This window comes from Pleurodeles waltl, chromosome 2_2 (genome assembly GCF_031143425.1).
Source record: "Pleurodeles waltl isolate 20211129_DDA chromosome 2_2, aPleWal1.hap1.20221129, whole genome shotgun sequence".
In the NCBI taxonomy this organism is placed as follows: domain Eukaryota; kingdom Metazoa; phylum Chordata; class Amphibia; order Caudata; family Salamandridae; genus Pleurodeles; species Pleurodeles waltl.
In genome coordinates, this window is record NC_090439.1 from 751,324,602 (window position 1) to 751,347,037 (window position 22,436).

The window sequence follows — 22,436 nt, forward strand, 5'->3', positions numbered from 1 at the left end:
GTTGCAAGACACCAGGTAGCCGTACAGAGGACTGGCGGTGGGCCCCCTCCTACTCCCCCACAACTGACAACATGGGAGGAGCAAGTCTTGGCAATAATGCATCCTGAGGGCCGCGCAGGAGTAGCAGGAGGACTGGACTATGGTACCCTCACTCCACCACCTCACATATACCCCACTATCACAACCCACCCATCCCAATACCAAGACCTGCATGCAACACCTATGCATGGACACCCATCACAGACGTGCATGGACACCCATCACTAAAGCATGCCCATTAGAGAGAATCACCTAGCCCACAAAATCACCATGCACGCAAGGCAAAGCTGGCAGGGCAATCAGAACCATACAGGGAAACACACCCATGCACAAGATGGTACATGCATATACAACAACACTGCATTTACATCCCCACAGGACCCCCACTCAATGTCACCGGAGAGGAGGTGCCACCAACATCCAGTCCCCCCACAGAATTGGCTCACAGTGATGACAGCAGCTCTGCACGCCTGGATCACAATGACTAACCTGGCCCATCAGGAACCTCTGGACAGTCAGGTACCCAGGCACAGTCCCAATATCACCACAGACCCTCCCCCTCAGGAAACACCAGCACAGCATCCACCCAGTGGGCCCATACCACTGTCCCCAGGACACGTTAATCAGCAGTGTGTCCACCACTATAGGATCCCCACAAACCCAAGACAATCAGGGACCTGGTTTCAGGGGACAGAGGCAGAGGACAACAGGGAAGCTGGAAGGACTGCTGGGCGACAGGGGGATGACAGGCCCAGGGAACCCACTCTCCACAAGGAACTTGCAGGGATCCTGGGAGCATACCACCATTCCCAGGAGACCTTGGGCCAGATACTGGCCAAGTTGCAGGAGATCCAGCGGCTGCAGGACGGACTGTACCTGGGAATCAGGGAGGACATCAAACACATCCACGCCATCCTGGTCACCATTGCAGGGGTGCTGGCTGACATGGCCAGCACCATGAGGGAGGCAGTGGCACACCAACGGGCTCCTGGCACTAGCCACACCGAAGAACAGCCCTCCACCTCTGCCGGCACTAGTGGACAGGAGTCCCCGCCACTGGAACAACAGGCCACCAGCATCCCCATCTCCTGCAGAAGGAGAACCCCCCGCAAACGGTCCTGTGATCCAGGCAGAAGCCAGAGAACATTGCCAAGACCCCAGCCAGGAAATAAGACTCTGCTGATTGTCACCCTTGTGTCCCACTCTGTTACCCTGTCCACCTTGAACTGCCATTGATCCCCTTCCTATGCCCCATTGGACAATGCACCTGTGATACAAAGAGACTGGACTCTAACTGGACATTCCGTCACCATCACCCCAGCCCATTGCACATCCCCCTCAACCTCTTAGCACTTAAATAAACACCCTTGGAACAAGTACAAGTCTGGAGTCTGTCAACTGATTGAAATATCTATTAGTTCAACAATCTGTAAACATTGCAATTCATATGTACAGTTATATATACATTGGTGTGACGTGTAGCGGGCAGCAGTACACACACCAGGAGCCAGAGTGGGGCACATAGATCTGAAAATAGAGATGCCAAACGGTACAGTAAGTGCCATAGACATAGGGAAATCATGCTGCCATGTCCAACACAAAACTGCAATGTAAAGTGAAGTTACAGTGTCTTACCTGTGTGTCACTGGAAGTACTGCTGTATGAGAGAACGTCTGTTGTCCACATCTTCATCCTCTGCCTCCTCTTCCTCACTGTCCACAGGCTCCACCGCTGCCACAAGACCATCTCCAGGCTCATCCTCCTGCAGAAAAGGAACCTGGTTGTGCAACATGCAACAATGATCTGGCACACCTTCTTGGGGGAGTAATACAGGGATCCACCAGTCAGATGGAGGCACCTGAACCTCCATCAGGAGGCCAAAGGTTATTTCAATTATCCTCCTTGTTCGCCCATGTGCCTCATTGTAACGTTCCTCTGCCCTTGTCCTGGCATTCCTCACTGAGGTCAGTAGCCATGAGAGGTTGGTGGTAACTAGAGTCACCTGCAAATATCGAGGGATACCTGTTAGCCACACACTAACCCTTAGGGACAACCCCATACCTTTACACCAATATATACTGGGTGGGGACCTTGGGCTCACCTATTAGCCACACCAGTGCCTCTGGAGTTGAGCCATCACATATGGGATGCTGCTATTCCTCAAGATAAAGGCGTCATGCACAGAGCCAGGATACTTGGCATTCACATGGGAGATGTACTGGTCCGCCAAACACACCATCTGCACATTCACAGAGTGATAGCTTTTTCTATTCCTGAACACTTGTTCATTTTTTTCAGGGGGGGGGGGGGGTCAATAGCACCAATGATATTGGGGATATGTCCCAGGGCATAAAAGTCAGCCTTCACTGTGGCCAAATCCTCCACCTGGGGGGATACGATGTAGCTGCGCATGTGTTTCAGCAGGGCAGACAACACTCTGGTCAACACGTTGAATAACACTGGCTGAGACACCCCTGATGCCATGGCCACTGTTTGGAAGGAACCACTTGCCAGGAAATGGAGCACTGACAGGACCTGCACTAGAGGGGGGTTACCTGTCGGCTGGTGGATAGCTGACATCAGGTCAGGCTCCAATTGGGCACACAGTTCTTGGATTGTTGCCCTATCAAGTCTGTAGGTTAGGATAATGTGTCTGTCCTCCACTGTCACCAGGTCCACCAGGGGTCTGTAAACTGGAGGATGTCTCCATCTCATATTCATCCTCAGCGGTTGAAGTCTAGGGAGGAAAACGGTGAGCAAAGGGTCATATTCACCCATCTATTGAAATAATGATTCATATCTTCATGTACAGAACCAGTATGTGAATCCGAGAGTCAGTTGATGTGCCAATGTCTGCTGTGAACCAGTTAGGTGCCATGGCCTGTGCCCTCCGGAACTGGCGGCTGCCTGACCTGTGAGGAAGGACAAGTGTAAATGATGTAATTACGCTGCGTTCTGTGCCGTTGGGGTCGGGGTCGCAACTTCGCATTGGTTAACATTAGGCACTATAGGCTCCAGAAGCCAATGGCGATGTATGCCGGCGATGATGGTACGCACCGCAGCGGATATGACCGTCATTTTCTTTCTGTTCACTCACTTGCTACCTGACTGTTGGACCTGGCTTTTTGACAGGGACATCCCCAAACTTTTTGCCTCCTTCCTCCTATTTTTTCTGACCTGTTGTTGTTGGCTTTTGACCTCTGGGCACTTTACCACTGCTAACCAGTGCTAAAGTGCATATGCTCTCTGGGTAAATTGTACTACTGATTGGTTTATCCATGATTGACTATTTAATTTACCTGTAAGTCCCTAGTAGAGTGCACTACATGTGCCTAGGGCATGTAGATTAAATGCTACTAGTGGGCCTGCAGCACTGGTTGTGCCACCCACCTCAGTAGCCCCTTAACCTTGTCTCAGGCCTGCCATTGCAAGGCCTGTGTGTGCAGTTTCACTGCCACTTCGACTTGGCATTTAAAAGTACTTGCCAAGCCTAGAACTCCCCTTTTTCTACATATAAGTCATCCCTAATGTGTGCCCTAGGTAACCCCTAGAGCAGGGTGCTGTGTAGGTAAAAGGCAGGACAGGTACCTGTGTAGTTATATGTCCTGGTAGTGTAAAACTCCTAAATTCGTTTTTACACTACTGTGAGGCCTGCTCCCTTCATAGGCTAACATTGGGGCTGCCCTCATACACTGTTGAAGTGGCAGCTGCTGATCTAAAGGAGCAGGAATGTCATATTTAGTATGGCCAGAATGGTAATATAAAATCCTGCTGACTGGTGAAGTCGGATTTAATATTACTATTCTAGAAATGCCACTTTTAGAAAGTGAGCATTTCTTTGCACTAAAAACTTGTTGTGCCCTTCAATCCACGTCTGGCTAGGTTTAGTTGACAGCTCCTTGTGCATTCACTCAGACACACCCCAAACACAGGGTACTCAGCCTCACTTGCATACATCTGCATTTTGAATGGGTCTTCCTGGGCTGGGAGGGTGGAGGGCCTGCCCTCACACAAAGGACTGCCACACCCCCTACTGGGACTCTGGCAGACAGGATTGAACTGAAAGGGGGCTTGGTGCATTTCTTAGACACTCTTTGAAGTCACCCCCACTTCAAAGGCACAACTTAGTATAAAACAGGGCCTCTGCCCTACCTCATCAGACACTTGCTGGAGAAGAAACCTGAACCAGAAACTACATCCTGCCAAGAAGAACTGCCTGGCTGCTCAAAGGACTCACCTGTTTGCTTTCTACAAAGGACTGCTGTCTTGCTGTTGCCCTGCTGCCTTGCTGAACTCTTGTCTGGCTGTGAAAGTGCTCTCCAAGGGCTTGGATAGAGCTTGCCTCCTGTTCCTTGAAGTCTCAGGACCAAAAAGACTTCTTCCTTTCACTTGGACGCTCCGTGCGCCGAAAATTTTGACGCACAGCTTGTTTCGCGGCGAGAAAAACGCCGCACACCGACGCTGATCGACGCGACGCCCTCGGGACGATCGAGACTTCGACGCACAACCTCGCAAGGACAAAGCCGCCCGACTTCCAAGGAGAAATCGACGCGACGCCTACCGTGAGTGTGAAACTTTGACGCACGGCCTCGCAAGGACAACGCCGCCCGACTTCCAAGGAGAAATCGACGCGACGCCTGCCGTGAGACCAAAATTTCGACGCACGGCCTCGCAAGGACAACGCCGCCCGACTTCCAAGGAGAAATCGACGCGACGCCTACCGTGAGATCGAAACTTCGACGCGCAGCCCCGCAGAACAACGCGCAGCCGGAAAATAAGCAGGAGAATCCACGCACAGACCCGGGACATCTGGTAATCCTCGCGATCCACAAAAAGAGACTGTCTGCGCGCCGGAAAACGACGCCCGACTTCCCCGCGTGGAAAAGAACGACGCAAGTCTGTGTGTGCTGAGAGGAAATCGACGCACACACCCCTTTTTCCACGCATCTCTTCTCCTGTGACCCTCTGAGGAGATTCCCCACCAGAAACCAGGTACTCTGTGCTTGAAAGACACTTTATTGCTTTTTAAAGACTTAAAGACACTTTATATCACTTTTCAGTGATATCTTTACAAATTCATATTACAACTTTGATCGTTTTGACCTCAAGATACCCAGATAAATATTATATATTTTTCTAAATACTGTGTGGTGTATTTTTGTGGTGTTATGCTATGGTGTTGTATGATTTATTGCACAAATGCTTTACACATTGCCTTCTAAGTTAAGCCTGACTGCTCGTGCCAAGCTACCGGAGGGTGAGCACAGGCTGATTTTGGATTGTGTGTGACTTACCCTGACTAGAGGGAGGGTTCTTGCTTGGACAGAGGGCAACCTAACTGCCAGCCAAAAACCCCATTTCTAACACTGACCTTCAACAGGAGAGGACCTACACTGCAAGTGCTGCTGTGACTTGTGTCTGGAAGCGACAATGGCTCATGTGTCTGGGGAAAGGGCCCCTGCCTTCACTTCGGAGGAGATGGAGAGACTGGTGGATGGGGTCCTAACCCAGTACACGTTACTCTATGGTCCTCCAGACAAACAGGTGAGTACATTGTGAGCATGATGAGTGGGCCATGAATGTATGGAGTGCTGTGTGAGCAAGCCACATGTATAGGGGGCAGAGGTGTCCTGGGCAGAGTGCTGCATGTGTGGTTGTCAATGTATGTGAGGAAGGGGATTGGAGGGATATGGTCGGCCTGGAGTATGATAGACCGGACGGTATGACTAATCCCTTTCCTGCTGTATTTTTCCTGCAGGTCAGTGCCCACCAGAAAAAGGGTATTTGGCGTGCCATCGCCAAGGAGGTGCGGACCCTGCGGGTCTTTGACAGGCGGAGCACCCACTGACACAAATGGTGGGAGGACCTGCGCCACTGGGCAAGGAAGATGGCGGAGGCCCAGCTGGAGCTGGCCTCCCAACGAGGAAGGGGTGTCTGTCGTACCCTGACCCCCCCTGATGTTCCGCATCCTGGCGGTGGCCTATCTGGAGGTGGATGGGCACTTGAGGGCATCACAGCAGCCACAATGGGGTGAGTACAAATTCAGAATCATGACTTTGCGCGCATTAAGGTTTTACCTGGGTGGGGATGTGGACTGTGGGTGCCCCTAGGCCAGGGCGAACATGGCAGGGTAGGTCCCTTTTTGGGCAGGCTCTGATATACACCAGCATGGGTAACACATGTAGTTCGGGTTCCATGGCGTCCTGGTTCTTCCTTGAGTGTCCAGAGGTGAGTGGTTTCCCTTCAGAGTACTGTTTCCAACGTGCTTTTGATGGCGTTGGTACCGCCCCGGAAAGCATGTGGATGGGCGGGTTGTAATGGGGTGGGCCGTACATTGTCTTCCGCCTGGCTGTTGGCAGTTACCGCTGCAGTGTTTGTTGCTACCGCCGTGGAGGTCGGAGTGTTAAATTGGCTGTATGTGTTGGCGGTTTCCGCCGTGGTCATGATTCCATTTTTGTTACCGCCAGCCTGTTGGTGGAAATACCACTGCTTTAACACAGACTGCCAGGGTTGTAATGAGGGCCTTAGTCTGAACTTGGGAAACATTCACAAGGTGAGGAACATACAAGTAGAAGTATCCATCAGAAGTATGTATTGTGGGAGTGTCAGACTCTAGGGCAAAGCAAAGGTCTGTGGGTGAGATGAGAGCATGATGAAAGAAAGCAACTTGCTTCTGGAGGATAGGAACAAAAAGGGTGTGTCATCCAAGGCCCCCTAGCTCTCAGTACAATGAGAGAAGGAGCTGCACTGCACCAATGAGACACATTCTCTTTAAGAACACTGCAGTGGTGTTTCAATTTGGAAAGTGGAGGGAGCTACAAATAACAAGAGTATATACTCCCTCCGTGTTTTTCAGTAAAGTCACTAAACCACCTCTTAGCCAACAGAAAAAGCGCATGAACAGAAAAGGCAGCCCGCCAAGATATTTTGTTTAGAGCGTAACCTTCCCAATCTATTAAAAATAATCTTTTCCTCAAAAATTATAAAGTTACAAATTTAATTTACTTCGAGCAAGGATCTCTCTGTAGAAAGGATGAATAAATAGAGGTTTCAGTTGAGAAATGTACAATACGGGATGTATCCTACAGGTAAAAAGCAACCATTAAAAAAAAGGTATTGGATTTATTAATATGGAAACATAAAAAAGGTCCAAAAGAGCAAGCTCTTCATTTGATGGGTAATGAACACGCTGGAAGAAATTGAAAAGATAAATATGATCCAAAAGGAACAAAATTTGGTGATGAATTTCCATGCTGCATTAGCAGCTGTAGTTTTAGCTGTCTGCTTATTGAAGGTTTTCTACTACGAAGAAGTATTGTTACTTCAGATGATTTATATATTCTGCAGTTGCAGGAAATAGGGGTTCTATTCAAGCAAAGACTACACGTTTGAAGGTGATATCCCTGTAGACGAAAGAAAGGTGACATCTTAGTACCTGATGCTGTCTCGAAAATAGAAATCTCACATTACCTAGTGCTGAACACGAAACTATCTAAAAGCAAGAAATAAACGGAGGAACTTGAACCAACGCCATTACAGCTTGCAATCCATAAAAACGAAAGATCTCAGAAATAAGATGTTGAGCCTTAATTCTTGCACAGATTAGGTTCTTAAGTGGGAGAAAATTATTCACTTGGAGAAGGCATCAACATTAGTAATCATCACACAATAACCACCAAATGGATGAAGTTTAACAGTGCAATATATATATATATATATATATATATATAATGCCAGGGTTCAGGAGGTATCTCAAGAGGAAACACATATACAAAAGGTTTGTGAAGAATCTTTCCGCGAGTACACATTGAACGTGAGGATTCATAACTCTGGTCATTGTTCACAGAAGGCTCCCAAAAAGGGCGCAGCATCCAATTCAGGGTAGAAGCAACCCCACAAAATCCTGACAGAGCAGAGTCAAACATCTTTAAAATGTTCTTTTGGTGTTCTTTTATAGTAGGTATCAATAAACCCTTCTGGAAAATAATAAATCCCATCATGCTAAAACAAGGATGTATGTTCCTGTAAAACATCCAGTTCTAAATGACCAAAGTCTTCATGAGCCTTTTTCATTTTCTCCAAGAAGAACTTAACTACTCCTACAAGCTGTTGACTTGCTATTGTTCAATCACAGATGTGGGTTAGAGAAATCAAGAAGCCAGACTATCAGCTAAGGTATTCTTTATGCCCAATATAAGTAATGAAGGAGTCATACTGCCAAAAGTACTAAGCCCACCTAGCTTGACAAATGTTTTGGCATTTAAAATCTCGCAGGCACTAAGTTGAGACAATCATTTCAAACTTCAAAGCTTCTCAGGTTCCTATAAAAAGATGTCTCCACTCTTTACAAGCACGTTTATTGGTCAAAAGTTAGTTATTTTCTCCAGAATATAATAGTTATGTTCCAAGATGATAAAGTCTGAGAGGTAACAAATGGGATGTGCCAGCTCATCATCTCCCTCTTTCCTGCAATTGAACACCTCCAATTGCTCTTTCAAATTAAATACATTACTTCAAAGGAGCAAGAGGTTGACGAAAATCTAAGGCATCCTCCCAACAAAATTCTTCCATCATCTGTTCCTTCTTGAGAATTCTTATAAGGCTGCTGGCAAGTTTAGAGAATAAGCAATAAATTGTTGATGAAACCTTGCAATTCCGGGAGAAACTGAATCTCCCTTGCATAGTAAGGTGGGCCACCCTACGGGAGGGGGAGGATTAGGAGGATAAAGGCACAATAGTGGTGAAAAACAAAAGGCCACATCATCTGTGACTTCCCAGGCGCCCAGCCTCACTGTGTGCAGGAGACACAGAGGGTCATTCTGACCCTGGCGGCCGGTGGCCGCCAGGGCCACCGACCACGGGAGCACCGCCAACAGGCTGGCGGTGCTCCAACGAGCATTCTGACCGCGGCGGTTCAGCCGCGGTCAGAAGCGGAAAGTCAGCGGTCTCCCGCTGACTTTCCGCTGCTCGTTTGAATCCTCCATGGCTGCGGAGCGCGCTCCGCAGCCATGAGGATTCTGACCCCCCCTACCGCCATCCTGTTCATGGCGGGAAAGCCGCCATGAACAGGATGGCGGTAGGGGGGGTCGCGGGGCCCCCGTAAGTGGGCCCCGCAAAGTATTTCAGTGTCTGCCTTGCAGACACTGAAATACGCGACGGGTGCCACTGCACCCGTCGCACCTTCCCACTCCGCCGGCTCGATTACGAGCCGGCATCCTCGTGGGAAGGTCGTTTTCCCCTGGGCTGGCGGGCGGTTTTTCAGCAACCGCCCGCCAGCCCAGGGGAAAACTCGTAATACCCGCTGCGGTCTTTTGACCGCGGCGCGGTATTTTGGAGGGCGGCATCCTGGTGGGCGGCCTCCGCCGCCCGCCAGGGTCATAATGAGGCCCTCAGTCTCCAATATCAGTCTCCAATAGCAGCGCAGGAGTGTTCCTGGTGGCACCATGGAGATGGCCTTGCCTGCAAACAGCGACATAAACTGAAATGTAGTACTTTTCAGACAGCTATACTATATACTACTCTATATTTTATACTATAAATGGAGAAGTAGCAAACTAACAAAATTACTGGCCATGAGTATTTGTTTTTAATTAATGTGAATATTAAAAATTCCCTTTTTCACTGTTCACTTTGATTTTCTTAAGAAGTACTTTTTCTCGCATGTTTTCGTAATGTAAATGAGACATCCAGGAAGGTAGTAAACTTCTAATGTTCTCAAGAATGGCACAGTCTTCTTGCTGAGAGGTGCACATCCTACACCATTAAAAGTATTTAAAGTTCTTCAGCGATATGTTGTTCTTCCTCATTAGTGTAATGTAGTCTGGCTAAAACTGGTAACAGTGCTCCAAGTACAATGAAGAACAGAAATCACACTTGGCAACAAGACTTCCAATGCATATTTAGAGTAAGAAGCATTGCAAGTCACCTTACCCCTTGAAAACATATTTTCAGAAATGATTATTAATCGCATATTTTACCTCCAAATTAGGGGAGAAACTGTAGACATGTTGCTAGTGATGATTGGCAAAGAAGTGCTTTAAGAAACACTAACACGCTTATGGATTTCAGATATCATTGTGTTAATGAACCTGAGTGCTAGAAATTAGGTCTCTAGTTTACAAAATTATGCAACCTGTCCAAGCAGGGAGCACAATCCTAGTTAGGGTAAGTTATATACACAATTTAAAGTAACCTGTGCTCACCGTCTGGAAGCATGGCACAGAACAGTCAGGCTTATCTGAAGAGGCAACGTGTAAAGTATTTATGCAGCACAAACTACGGCAACAGAGAAAAACACCACAAAAAGACTCCATGCCAGTTCAGAAAAACAGAAAATACTTAGCTGAGTAAAACAAGACCAAAACAACACAAATCCAATTGGAAGGCCTCAAGATATGAATTTTAATGAATAAACTACAATGTAGTTCTTTAAAGTCAATAGCACTAAAAAGTTACTTGAGGTCACGCTTGACCATGGTCAATCCAAAGTTAAGGCCAACCACAATGAAGGGCAGGCCAGCTACATGACTCACTCATAGTCCACTAAAAAATTACATTGGATGGAGTCAGTGTTGAAGACGCGAATCGCCTGTTCCAATCCTGGCATTCAGGTGGATGCATCATCATCAAGCCTTGTAGTTGGGTCTCTTATCAGCGTTGAGCTTCATTGAGCTGTAGGTGATGCATCTTCGATCCACACAGAGATTTCCTCGGATCGGCGATTGCTGTGGAGTCTCACGTTGTCAAATCGGCAGCGTTGGAGGATACTGCTTCAGTTCAAAGCGGCGCAACTTCCTTAATGCTTTTTGATAGAAAACTGTTTTTTATGGTAGAAAACAGCTGCAGAGCCAACTTCTAAGGCCCAAGACTGGATTTGGCACCTCAGGCAAGGGAGGACTCACAACTGGCAGAATCCAGCAGCTGAAGTAAAGTGGAAGGAAGTCTTTGATGGCCGTGAAACTTCACAAACGGGACAAGCCAACGAGTCCATGGAGAAATTTGGGTTCAAGGATGTAGAGAGCAGGTCCACTCCTCACTCCCAAGCAAGAAGCAGCAAAGAGCTTGCCAACACAGCGAAGCAGGTAGCACAGTGGCAGTCCCTTCTACAGCACATCAAACTGCAGGCCAACACAGCAAAGCAGTTAGCCAAGTGGCAGTCCCTCCTACAGCACAGCAGCTCTTTTCCCAGGCACAATGTTGTTGGGTTTCAGCAAAGTTCTGATGTGGTGGCGTTTGGGGGTGCAGTACTTATACCCACTTGAGCATCTGAGGTGGGGGAGACTTCTGAGAGAGCCCTTTGAAGTGCACTTTCCTTTCTTCCCTGACTCCAGACAATCTACACTATCTATCAGCCTGGTGATGGGCCATCAGGATGTGAATGTCACAACCCAGCTCCGTTTGTGTGTGACTGTCTAGATGGAATGCACAAAGCCCAGCTGTCACCCATCCCAGATGTGTATTCAGAGGCGGGCAGAGGCAGAGGATGGCTAAAATAAGAACATTAAACATTTCTAAAAGTCACATTTTCATACTTACAATTTAAAATCCACCTTCACCATGAGTTGTGATTTTAAATTGTGAGCCCAGAGGCACCAAACTCCAAATGTCTTTCTTTTCCCAATTGGAAGTTAAACTTAAAGGTTGTTTCAAGGTAAGTCCAATGTTAACCTATGGGAGTGATAGGCCATGAAGTAATGAAAAATGAACTTAAAAGTTTTTCAATACCAGGGTATGTTAAACGTAAACTTATATGTCCAACATTTTAAATACACTGCACCCTGCCCTTTGGGTTAACCAGGGTCTACCTTAGGGGTGACATATAAAATAAAAATGAATACTTGGGCATGGCCAGTGGGTACACTTGCCAGGTCGAAATGGCAGTTTGCAACTACCCATACAGGCTCTGCAGTGCCAGACCTGAGACATGTTTAGAGTGCTACAGGAGTGGGTGGCACAATCAGTGCTGCAGGCCCACTTGTACCATTGCATTAACAGGCCCTGAGCACATACAGTGTAATTTACTAGGGACTTAGAAGTAAATTAAATATGCCAACTGTGGATTAGCCACAGATCACCTGTACTTCAGCACTGGTTAGCAGTGGCAAAGTGCACAGAATCATAAAGCTAGAAAAAATGAAGTTAGAAAAACAGGAGATCAGAAAGCAAAAAGTCAGGGGAAAGCGTGCCAAGGATGTCAAGTCTAACATGAGGAACTGAGAGGGTCGCTTAGAGATATCTTCTGTCCGCCTTGACTGGAGCAAAAGCTGGCGTTTCACTGGGACAGAGCACTCAGACTTAATGAAGTAGAACACATGATCTTTACACACTGGTCTCATATCACATGGGTCTTGATACCCTCTTTAAGAAAAGGGTGGGCAATACAGAAGTTTTCTAAGAATGATAAGCAGCAACATATGAAAGTAATCGTAGAAGCCAAATTCAAAAGGTCTGTTTGTGACTTTATCCTCTGCTGATCCCTCCTCCTTTCCCCAAAACTCCTGATCTGGTTAAATTTGCAAAGGAGTCAGGAAAGTGCTTTGGGACCAGCTACAAAATATTTTAGGAAACTGCAGAACACAAGTGATCATCATAAAGGGTGCTGTGAAGGGGAGGTAAGATGGATTGTCCAATTTACAAATTTAACATTTTACCTGGAGATTAAAACATGGCATTTTTGTGAGACACTTTCAATTCCCCAGATTAAAGCAACTCCTTGTTGTTTCCTAATATGTCATCCTAATTTGACTAATTCTGCATCTCTCTCATCTATGGCACTGGCCACTACCGTCTTGAGGACCTCACCCATCCCAACACGACCAACATCCCAAAGGACCTGTCCAACCTGGGACTCATCCAGAGAGCGGAAGGCCTAACACACTCCACCAGACACCTACTGGACCTCACCTCACCTCACCTCACCTCACCAACTTCAGCAATATCGCAGTAGATAACCACACCTTCACCAACTTCAGGATACCCACTCCACACCAGTGCAGAAACATCATCACCAAATCTTCATGACAATACTGAAAAAAGATCTCTTAAGTATTCTGTATTCCAGTCCTTCTTATCTGTCTTCTCCTACTTCACTTCTAAAGCCTGAAACGACCGGTCCCTGCACATCAGAGCATCCTCCTCAGTTCTTGAGTTCTGCAAGAAACCGAAAACCTGCCTCTTTACCTAGCCTCGACTCTGGCTTGGCCTATACAGCTCTTGCTTCAGCAGCAGGACACCGTCCCTGGTGAGCTGCGTGCTCTACAAATACAAAACATAATAGTAGAGTCTTGACCTTTGGCTGAGAGATAAACAGTTGCTAGTATACCATGGAACATATACAGAGATCAAAGGCAATATACAAGCGACCGCAACTTGATCCCATGCATTCTTTCAGGAACACACAATTGGCTTGGCTTTTTAGTTTAGATTCCAACAAACCCCCACCCCCTTTTTTTCAGAAAATCTGATCGTTTATGGATAGTTCTAATCAGTAAGCAATTCAATTACTAGTGAAAGCTGCAAACTTACAACTGTCAAGGGACCTAATATCCTGAGATGCTTTAGTCCCATGGCGTTCATGAGTTCCAAACTGACCACAACACTGGTTATTTACGCACCCCTCAGCAATTAACCTGTCAGATAAACCTCGAGATCTTTCATATACCCTATATAATTTCAGTGCCTCTCAAGCTACAAAATAAGGGCGTTTGAGGCACTAAAGAATTTCACAAGTTTCAATGAAGCACACAGCAACAGTGCAGACTATCCTCTAAAACAGAGAGCAGGTGTTGCATGGTCTGCAGCAGTACAATCTTACATACAAAGAAAACAGGTGCAGCAAGAGTGTAAAATTCCCTCACATAGAGACCAATTTTATCAGTCACAATCCATGCAACCTTCACACACACATAGCACACAAGCAGAAGCAGTGCAAGCTTCTGTTTCAAAACCTTAGCAGAACAGCCTGGACCTAGGTATCAGCATCAGCATGAGTTCAACCAGAGGCAGATTTACATACGTGAGTGCCAAGATGAGAGGAGTCAGGGAAAGCAGCACATTGGCCCACTACTCAATGGCATGGATTCTCTTGGTTTGGTGGCATATACAGTAAGCAGCAATGCTTCTATCATGATATGTACGAATAAATACTGCACAAATTGTGATCTATTGATTTGCCATAAGTCTATAAACATATGCAGGCACACCAGAAGCTCCAAGTTCGCTTCATCTTCACACACCACATCAGGAAGTCACCTGTCACGACCAGCTTGCTGCAAACAGGACTTACAACTACACAGCATTCCCACCAAACTAACAGGCCCACATGTAACCACTAGGAACAGTTTCAGTGCTATGATGACAGACTAGTGGCAGTTTCACACTATGTAAATTCTAGATAACAATAGCGTAACATCTGCTGAAGAGAGACTGCAGTGAGAGCATGATGACACAAAAGAGGAACAATGAAGAAACAGGTGACAGCGGGAGATCCTAGAACAGCAGTGAAATCCTTGGAAAGCAGAAACAGCAGAGAAGGGTAGAGAAGCAGGAAAATACTTTAGATGGACAAGAGTAACTAAACCACATGGCAAAGCTTTTTGATTTCCATGGAAATACATTTTGAGAAGATTACAACAAGAGGTTCCAGAGCATGCAGAAGAAGGACTCAGGCGAGAATTGGCAACAGGACACAGCAATGTATTTTGCCACTTCCATACTGCTCTACTAACTTTTCTTTAAACACTCTAGCAATAGAAACATAAAAAATGAAATGTTGCACTTCCAACGCAATACAATTCACAAATAATTCTTTATACTTCACTCAGAATGCTCTGGTGAGGTTTTATATTGGTCTAGTGCAGTGGTAATGCGTGATGTTTCTGTATTACTATTACTGCAGTGAAACCAGAAAATACGAAGTACATTTTTTATCGGGTGACAGGGATTTTCAATTATCACTTTTTTTTTTTAATCATAGAGTGGCAGATACATGAAAATGTGGACTTAAAAATTACCAGGCTGATGAAACGTGGGTGAAAGATCTCTGGCAACTGCTCTTGCAATTTCAGACTCTTGACGAGCAGCCTGTGCAGCTTGGTCTGCAGCATCACCTTTTGCTCTTGCATGGGCAGTCCTACATATGAAAAAAAACACAGCTTCATGTTAATATGATGTTATGTTTAAAGGGGGAATTTTTGACGTATTCGCACAAAAATACTGTCATTACCCCCAAATTAACCCAGCTTGTAAACGTTACTTACAGTTTTTAGGTCTTGCCTATGCAGTGCATAAGCTGTGCTGCAAGACATATAGTTTACAATTCAGTTGCCTTACTACGCGCCCACAACATATCATGTGTTGTTTTCGTTGTCACTGATTTGCTATGTTTTGACTGATTAGCTCCTATAGGCTTCCCTTCCTTTCTTGAGTTTGCGTCTCCCTAAAGCATGGTTCAAGTACATGTGTTCTTCCATTCCTTTTTTTCAACGCTCAATTTTAAAAACGTTATATCTATTTCAGTATTATTCCTGGACATGCAATGTGCTTTCCTACTTTTAACCCAGGCATACAACTTATTATTTATGTTGGTTTCCCCCTATCTGTCATTTCTATTGATGCTTTAGTTACTTACATCCACACCTATACTACTCTGCGTCACTCCACTCCTCTATTCTGCTTTAGTCTATGCCACATTAGGCTATCCACCACCCCACTTCACTCTATACCACCCCACGTCACTATGACACTCCATCGCACTCTATGCCACGCCATGCCACCCCACTCCATTCCACTCTGCAGCATTCTACGCCACTATACTCTGTGCCACATTTTACTGCCCTACTCTATGACACTGCACTCTACTCCATTTTATGCCACTACATTGCATATATTGCTCTACGCCACTGCATGCCATTCCACTCCAGCCTAAGCCCCTCCACACAACACAACTCTGCGCCACTCCACTCCACGACTCTCTATCTTACACCATCCCACTAGCTTTTAGCCATGTTCAATAGCAGACATGGTGATATACAATATGGCAAAAGGGCATTGGCAAGGGAAATAGCTCTCACATAGTCAAGAACTATTAGCTTTGTCAATGCTTGCTATTGTTCGTGGTCAGACTTTCAACCAACAATTACACAACAGTTCAACTTCTAACATGAATGTCTGGCTAAGAATTAAGCAAAAATGGCTTATGTCTATTTGCTTTTGATTTAATAATTTTTGACTGAATTATTTTTTTAACGTGGAGTAAACTGTACTGAATTAACTGTTACTACGTGATAATACATCTTTACTAATGAAACAAGAACGACGCTAGGTGCAACAAAGTTTGAACTGTTAATTACCATGCTTTATGGATTACAAAACGTAAAACAGAAAGTACAGCGTCCTAAATGTTTCGCAATTATTTTTTCGAAAGTGGGAATAAATAAAATGGGTTTAAATACATAGTTCTTTTTTAAATTAATACTAAGTATAACGTTTTAGAATGCTAGAATATTTTCTTTAATTTCAAGGTTCATAAGAAAAAGGTGTAAATAGGATATTTGCATGTTTGATAACAGTGGAAATTGTTAGTCAAATAGCTACATCTCATACAATCCATGTTAACCTGGCAGCTAGCGAATCCAGAATTCTCGTTCCAGGCTATGAATATATATATAAATGCAATTAGATCAACACCTATGCAGAATTCTAGAATCACAATCAGTTTTTCCATAGGAATGTAAGCCTAAACAGCAACTTTGGCAGGCCTACTGTACCAGCTACATTGCAACCTAAAGTACCATCTCGTTTTACAGAGCTAGAATTCTGCAGTAGTGCACTATACACATTCACTTAATGTAATCCTTCAGGAATCTAGTGGGGGCAATTTAGGTTTCCTCTGCATATTTTCCAAATCACTTATATGCAGTACATCCAACATCTTAATCTTACAATGCTCGAGCATATTCATGACAAAGCTCCCATCTGGAACAATACAGGCATCCGCACAGGTGGGCCATGCTTGATTAGGGCCCTTGGCGCAGAGTTGGGATCCTAACACTTACATACCTGATTTCTAGCAGTGAACTCAAGTCCTTTGAGATGCTACGGGGCAAATTTGGCTTGTCATACTCAACAATGGCAATAGAGACAATTACATTGTTGCCTGCTGAGCAGATTGGGTTCCCAACCCTGGACCATTCCCTGTTGCCTGGTCCTCTCTCACCTCAATACTTGGTGTCAGTTTAAAGGCGAAATGTCTGGATTCTACAGTCTCCTTTTTCACCATTTTACTCCCAGCCACCACTCGCTAGACTCGCCTGCAGGTGGAATATGATAAGGACGAAAGGGCAGAACTTTTGGAGGCCCTAGCACGAGGAATCCAGAAGGCACCAATGAAGCTCAGTCTTTTTAAGATCCTTTAGAGCTGGCACTGGACCTGGCACTGCTTCAGGCTGCGGGGTTGCTAGCTCACTCTGCCTGCTGCACTGCGATGTGATCATGCATCCTGTGATACTGTACACATTTTACTGGACTGTCCCACCAGTCACCCCTTCTGGACAGCAGTAGGGTCTACACTGTGGGAATCTATGGATTTGCCCCTTAACACTTTCAGGCCTCTAATTCTCCTCCATGATTTATCTCACATTCCCGAGCTGACCCGCCATGCACACCGCTTGCTCGTCACTGCCCTTATAGCTCCAAGATCTGTATGTTATGATATTGGTGTTCACCACAATTGCTGTCAGATGAGAAATGGCTCGCAGAGATGTACAATACACGACCTATGAAAAGGTAATTTACAGTTTAATGGAGAAAGCAGATATTTTTCTTCTTACATGGTTCCCACTTTTTGCAGGATGCCCTCCCCAGTAATTCACTTAGACTCCAGATTCTTTCTCATAACCATCATTGCACGCCTTCCCCTTCCCTCCCACTTTCTTCCACCTGTATTACTATACTTGGGCTTCGTCTGACCGATCTCTCCTGCTTTGTAGTTCCGTCTTTCCTCCCTTTTTTCCTCTCTGTTCTTCTTACCTGCCTCTCTTTACTTTCTTCCTTCTGTAACTTATTCCCCTAACCCCTCTTCCTTTTTCTGCCTCTTAAATATACCTAAGTATTGTTTGTTATTGGTGCAAGTATCCCAATCAACATTTGTATCTCAATATGGGTATAAGCTGGAGTTTCATGTCACTGTATTTTCTGTTATTTAATTTTACAAACAAAATAATTGCAAAAAAAAAAATCTTACAATGCTGTGTTTTAGAACGGCCTCTTGAGCGGCTCGTACATTTCCACAATATTCTTAACACATGCCTCCCTCACTCACACAAAGCTTCAGGAGCAACTGAAATTGGGCTTCATTGCCACCTTCCTTTGGAAGGCAGCCTCTTGACCGCATTTCAAGACTTTTCAAGAAAAATTAAAGAAAAAGCAGCGTTGCTACATTATAATGTTATACCCATATTGATTGTTTGGACTGCTTCCTTTCATCCTAGTCATACATTTTCATGCTACAGAACTAAAATGATCTCTTCAGAGGTGGGGAACAAGCTCCTGGTTGCAAATGTGTGTTTCCCGGTTTTGGAGGGTCTTCCAGTTGTATTGCAATAGTTGACATTGGAACCTTCCCCTGTGTTCTTTTTTTTATCCCCATACAACGACATAAGAAATGTGATCCTGGAGTGGGTGCCACCCCTCCATCTGAGGAAAACACAGAGGAAAGTGATGGTTGCAAGGAGTCTAAAAGTCCCAATCACTGGCAATCAATGGGGTCTTTTCATCTGTCAAAAACTCGTATGTGCAGGCAGAAGTCCTAAACCAATCTTAACCCACCAGGATTCTGACATGCACAGTGCCACAGTGGTCTATCAAAGCATCTGAAACGTTCAAACTTTAACAAAGAGGTACTGAGCGATCTATCGACTTTTTCCACAAACAATTTTAAGAAATACAGAGAGTAGGCTGTGCTCAATATAGCTGGGTGCCACAGCGAGATTACCAGCTAAGACGATCTGCAGAACAGAATCACTCAAGATGTCTCAAAGTACAGTTTACATATAATGCATTCTGAGTTTTGAGAGTGCAATACATTTCAGAATTACATTAGTCACTGCTTAATATAAGGAATGATACAGCTTTCAAAATGTAAGACAACACCTACCATAAAGCACAAGTTATAAATGTACAATCAAATGAAGCATGTTGGTTCAACAATAACGAAATTAAATGAGCCCCCTACCTTTCACATGGAGAGAAAGGATCAAGTTAGATGTAAAGTGAGTGCCCCAAGAGTGAAGGGCGGGGTGGGGGGCGGAGTATAGAAAACAGTAGATATAAGGTTTCATTCTTTCGGAAACTGAATTAAAAGGGTGACAACTTTAGAGTGTATTCCAAAAAGGAAGGCAGACCCAAATGTAACTGTGAAATAGGACTAAAAGTCTTTCAAAAAGGTCAGATGACAAAAGCTTGCTAAGGATATTCCAGACAGAAACGTCTGCTATCCGAGTAACTGAACAACTTCATTGACAACTAGAATTGTCTTCAGACTGGCGATGGCCATGTAAGTCTTTTATTCAATAATAAAAATTTCTGTTCATTCAGCACTGACTTTTTAAACATGCTATTATACACACTTACTAATTGTTGGTACGTAATCACCAAGGGTATTGTTTTGACGTATTTCGCCAACTGACCAGAATTGTTGTTAGAACCCAGTGAGAAATATCCTGTCCCAAGGGCAACCCAGACAAATCACTTTGAAGGCCTCCAACAGTAAACACTGCTTGCTCAGATGTTTTCATCCTTTAGTAAAATATGAGTCTTCAAAGATACATTATAAGGGCCCTCGCTAGGGGGCTAACATCTGTGAAGGCCCTCAAAGGCTATGCATAATCAATTTTGGAGTAAGAGCCAAATCTGAAAAATAAATGGAAAACTTCAATTCGGAGTATAGTGTCATTCTTAGTTCCATGCTGGCTTGGCATAGGAAGAACTGAGTGAAAGCAGCAGACCTGCACAAGTTCAAACTGAATTCCAAGTGCGAGCACATGCTTGAAACTGCTTATCTGAGCTTTGTTGCCAATGGCTATTTACAGACACATAACGGGACCTAGAAGCAAAATTGTTTCCAAAGGCTGGAGGGTGTGATGACTTCTTGGACCAAATATTCTCTTTCCCCATACCCCACTTCAGCAGCGTGCAGGTGCACTGTGTACCTCAGAAAAGTGATGGCGTTGTTCAGAAGGCACTAAGGTGGTGGCTGGCTAGCACAAAGTTGAAAAGAACTGCGGAAAAGGGAGCTAACTGGGCAGGGAAAGAAAAAATAATGATTCGAAGGGTGCTGACACATTGGAACTAATGGTATCCCTAGGTCTTTTATGATTAGATAACACAGACGTTTAGATTTAGGCTTCATTAACCTTCTATTTCTACACATGCCTTCTTATCCAGTACAGAAAATGATCGTGATCATCATGAAACAGAGCTTAGAAGTCAAGGAGCACCGAAATACTTAACTTCACAACAAAGACAAGATCAGGTGGGAGTTGCATACTGTTAACAACTCCTGTTATAACCTCATCCCACCCTTATAGTCCCCCATCTCAATTGTGTTACACTGTAATGGCGCATCTTTCACCTCTACTATCTCAGTGTATACAAAACCTCAGTTTCATAGGAATGACAGGAGAGAATATCCCAGAAGTAAAAACTGCTGAGAAGTGCATCGACTGAATCATCTACAAAGCCATCACGACCAGTAATCCAGATTATGTGGCTGCCAAGCTCCCCAAATTCAGTGGCTCTTGGCAAACACCTATCAAACTTGACAAGAAGAAATACAAGATAGAAATAAAGGCATTCACCATCTCTACAACTAGGATCTGGTTCAACGGTCCCACATCAATGAGGCATGCCCTAATCCTTCTCCAATTTAAGAAAAGAGCTGGAGACACACATCTTCAATTCTCTGGTTACAGAGGAATAGACAATCATGCATTCACTCCTAATTACCATAATTGAGGGGAATGACACAGAATCGGTTCTGTGTTACCCCACCCACCCCCACCAATGATGTAAGTGCACTGTATGGTGTGTTGCCCTTATTAATTCCACCTGACAGGGCGCAGAGAAGCAGGTATGCACAGCTCCACATGCATGAAGTAGGATTTTTCCCGCTACCAATGTTCCTCAATATTTTTCACAGCAGCATTGCTCAAAAGGGAAGAGTTTCCCTTTTTCAGTGATGCCTCTCTAAAATTTATTCCAGCTTGTAAATTGCAGAAACACCGGGGCCCACGAGCAGGGATACCACTAGAAATCAGAAAGGTCATGTATTTTTTATTTTTTTACGGACAACCGGAGTCCCACCCCCTCCCCCCCAACCCCCTCCCTTTCAGCGGGCATAAAAATTAATTCAAGTAATAAATGTAAATATTTTCCCTTCCCTGTTCAGGCAGATCTGGTCCCCAATAAGGGAAAATACAGCAACCATTTTAAATCTGGTCCCGCCTGCTAGGGAGTTCCTACAGAGGAGACTCTCCGTGACCCTGAGCAGGAATCTCTCTGAGCCACCATGCATTTTTGGTTGATTCGTCCCCCCTCCTCCATACTATCTCCCTGTGAAATCCCACAGTGTGGCTGATCACCCACTTGAATCAATGGTCTGTTAGTGTCTAATTCATATTTTGGTTCTGCAAGTCACAGCATTCGACTTACAGTTCACTTCAACCACTGACCTGTTACTGTATCACTCACATTTTCCTTTCACTTGACCACAATATACAGCATATATAGTGGAGAAGTGTGGCTCAATGGTTAGAGCAGCAGACCCTGATGCAGAAATCTGGCCCGGGACCAGGGTTCAATTCCCGCCTTGGCGGGTCTTGGGCTCAATTTCCTCAGACCTGATAATTCTCGCATCGGTGCCTAATCTAATTCATGGATCCCACTCTGTAACTCTGGGCAATAGCTTGCTTAATCTCCGCAACAGCCCCAACAGTGCTGGGATGCCTGGCTTCACCTTGGAGGTTGCCCAGGAGTGGGCACCTCACAGGGAAAAGCCAGGAGGGGTTCCACAGCGGTATGCGTACAGCACCTTGAGACCCTAATGCCTACCACCCAACATTGTCTCATCTATACCGATAAAAATTCTGCTGCACTTGTCTGAAAAAAAAAAACATTTTTAGGCCAGCTGCCCTTTTGGACCCGCTTTGGTTCCCCCTCAATTTCGACATGTTTTTGGCTCTTCCCTGTCAGAGGCACTTGGCCCACCTACACAAGTGAGGTATCATTTTTACCAGGAGACTGAGGGGAACGTTGTGTGGTTGGAAATTTGTCCTGGTGCGGTGATCCCACACAGAAATGTGGGAAAAATGTGACTTCTTTAGCTAAATTTGAGGTTTGCG

The 22,436-nt window shown here is 45.2% G+C and overlaps 1 protein-coding gene across 2 annotated transcripts in view; it reads right to left on the reverse strand.

Annotated features, from left to right (window-relative positions):
• Nucleotides 1-22,436, reverse strand: part of JPH1 (junctophilin 1) — a 401,716-nt gene that overhangs the window by 97,897 nt on the left and 281,383 nt on the right. For both annotated transcript variants that reach the window (XM_069220366.1, XM_069220367.1), the window contains exon 3: nt 15,051-15,169. In XM_069220366.1, coding sequence (XP_069076467.1) covers nt 15,051-15,169 — 119 coding nt within the window. The remainder of the gene's footprint in view (nt 1-15,050; nt 15,170-22,436) is intronic.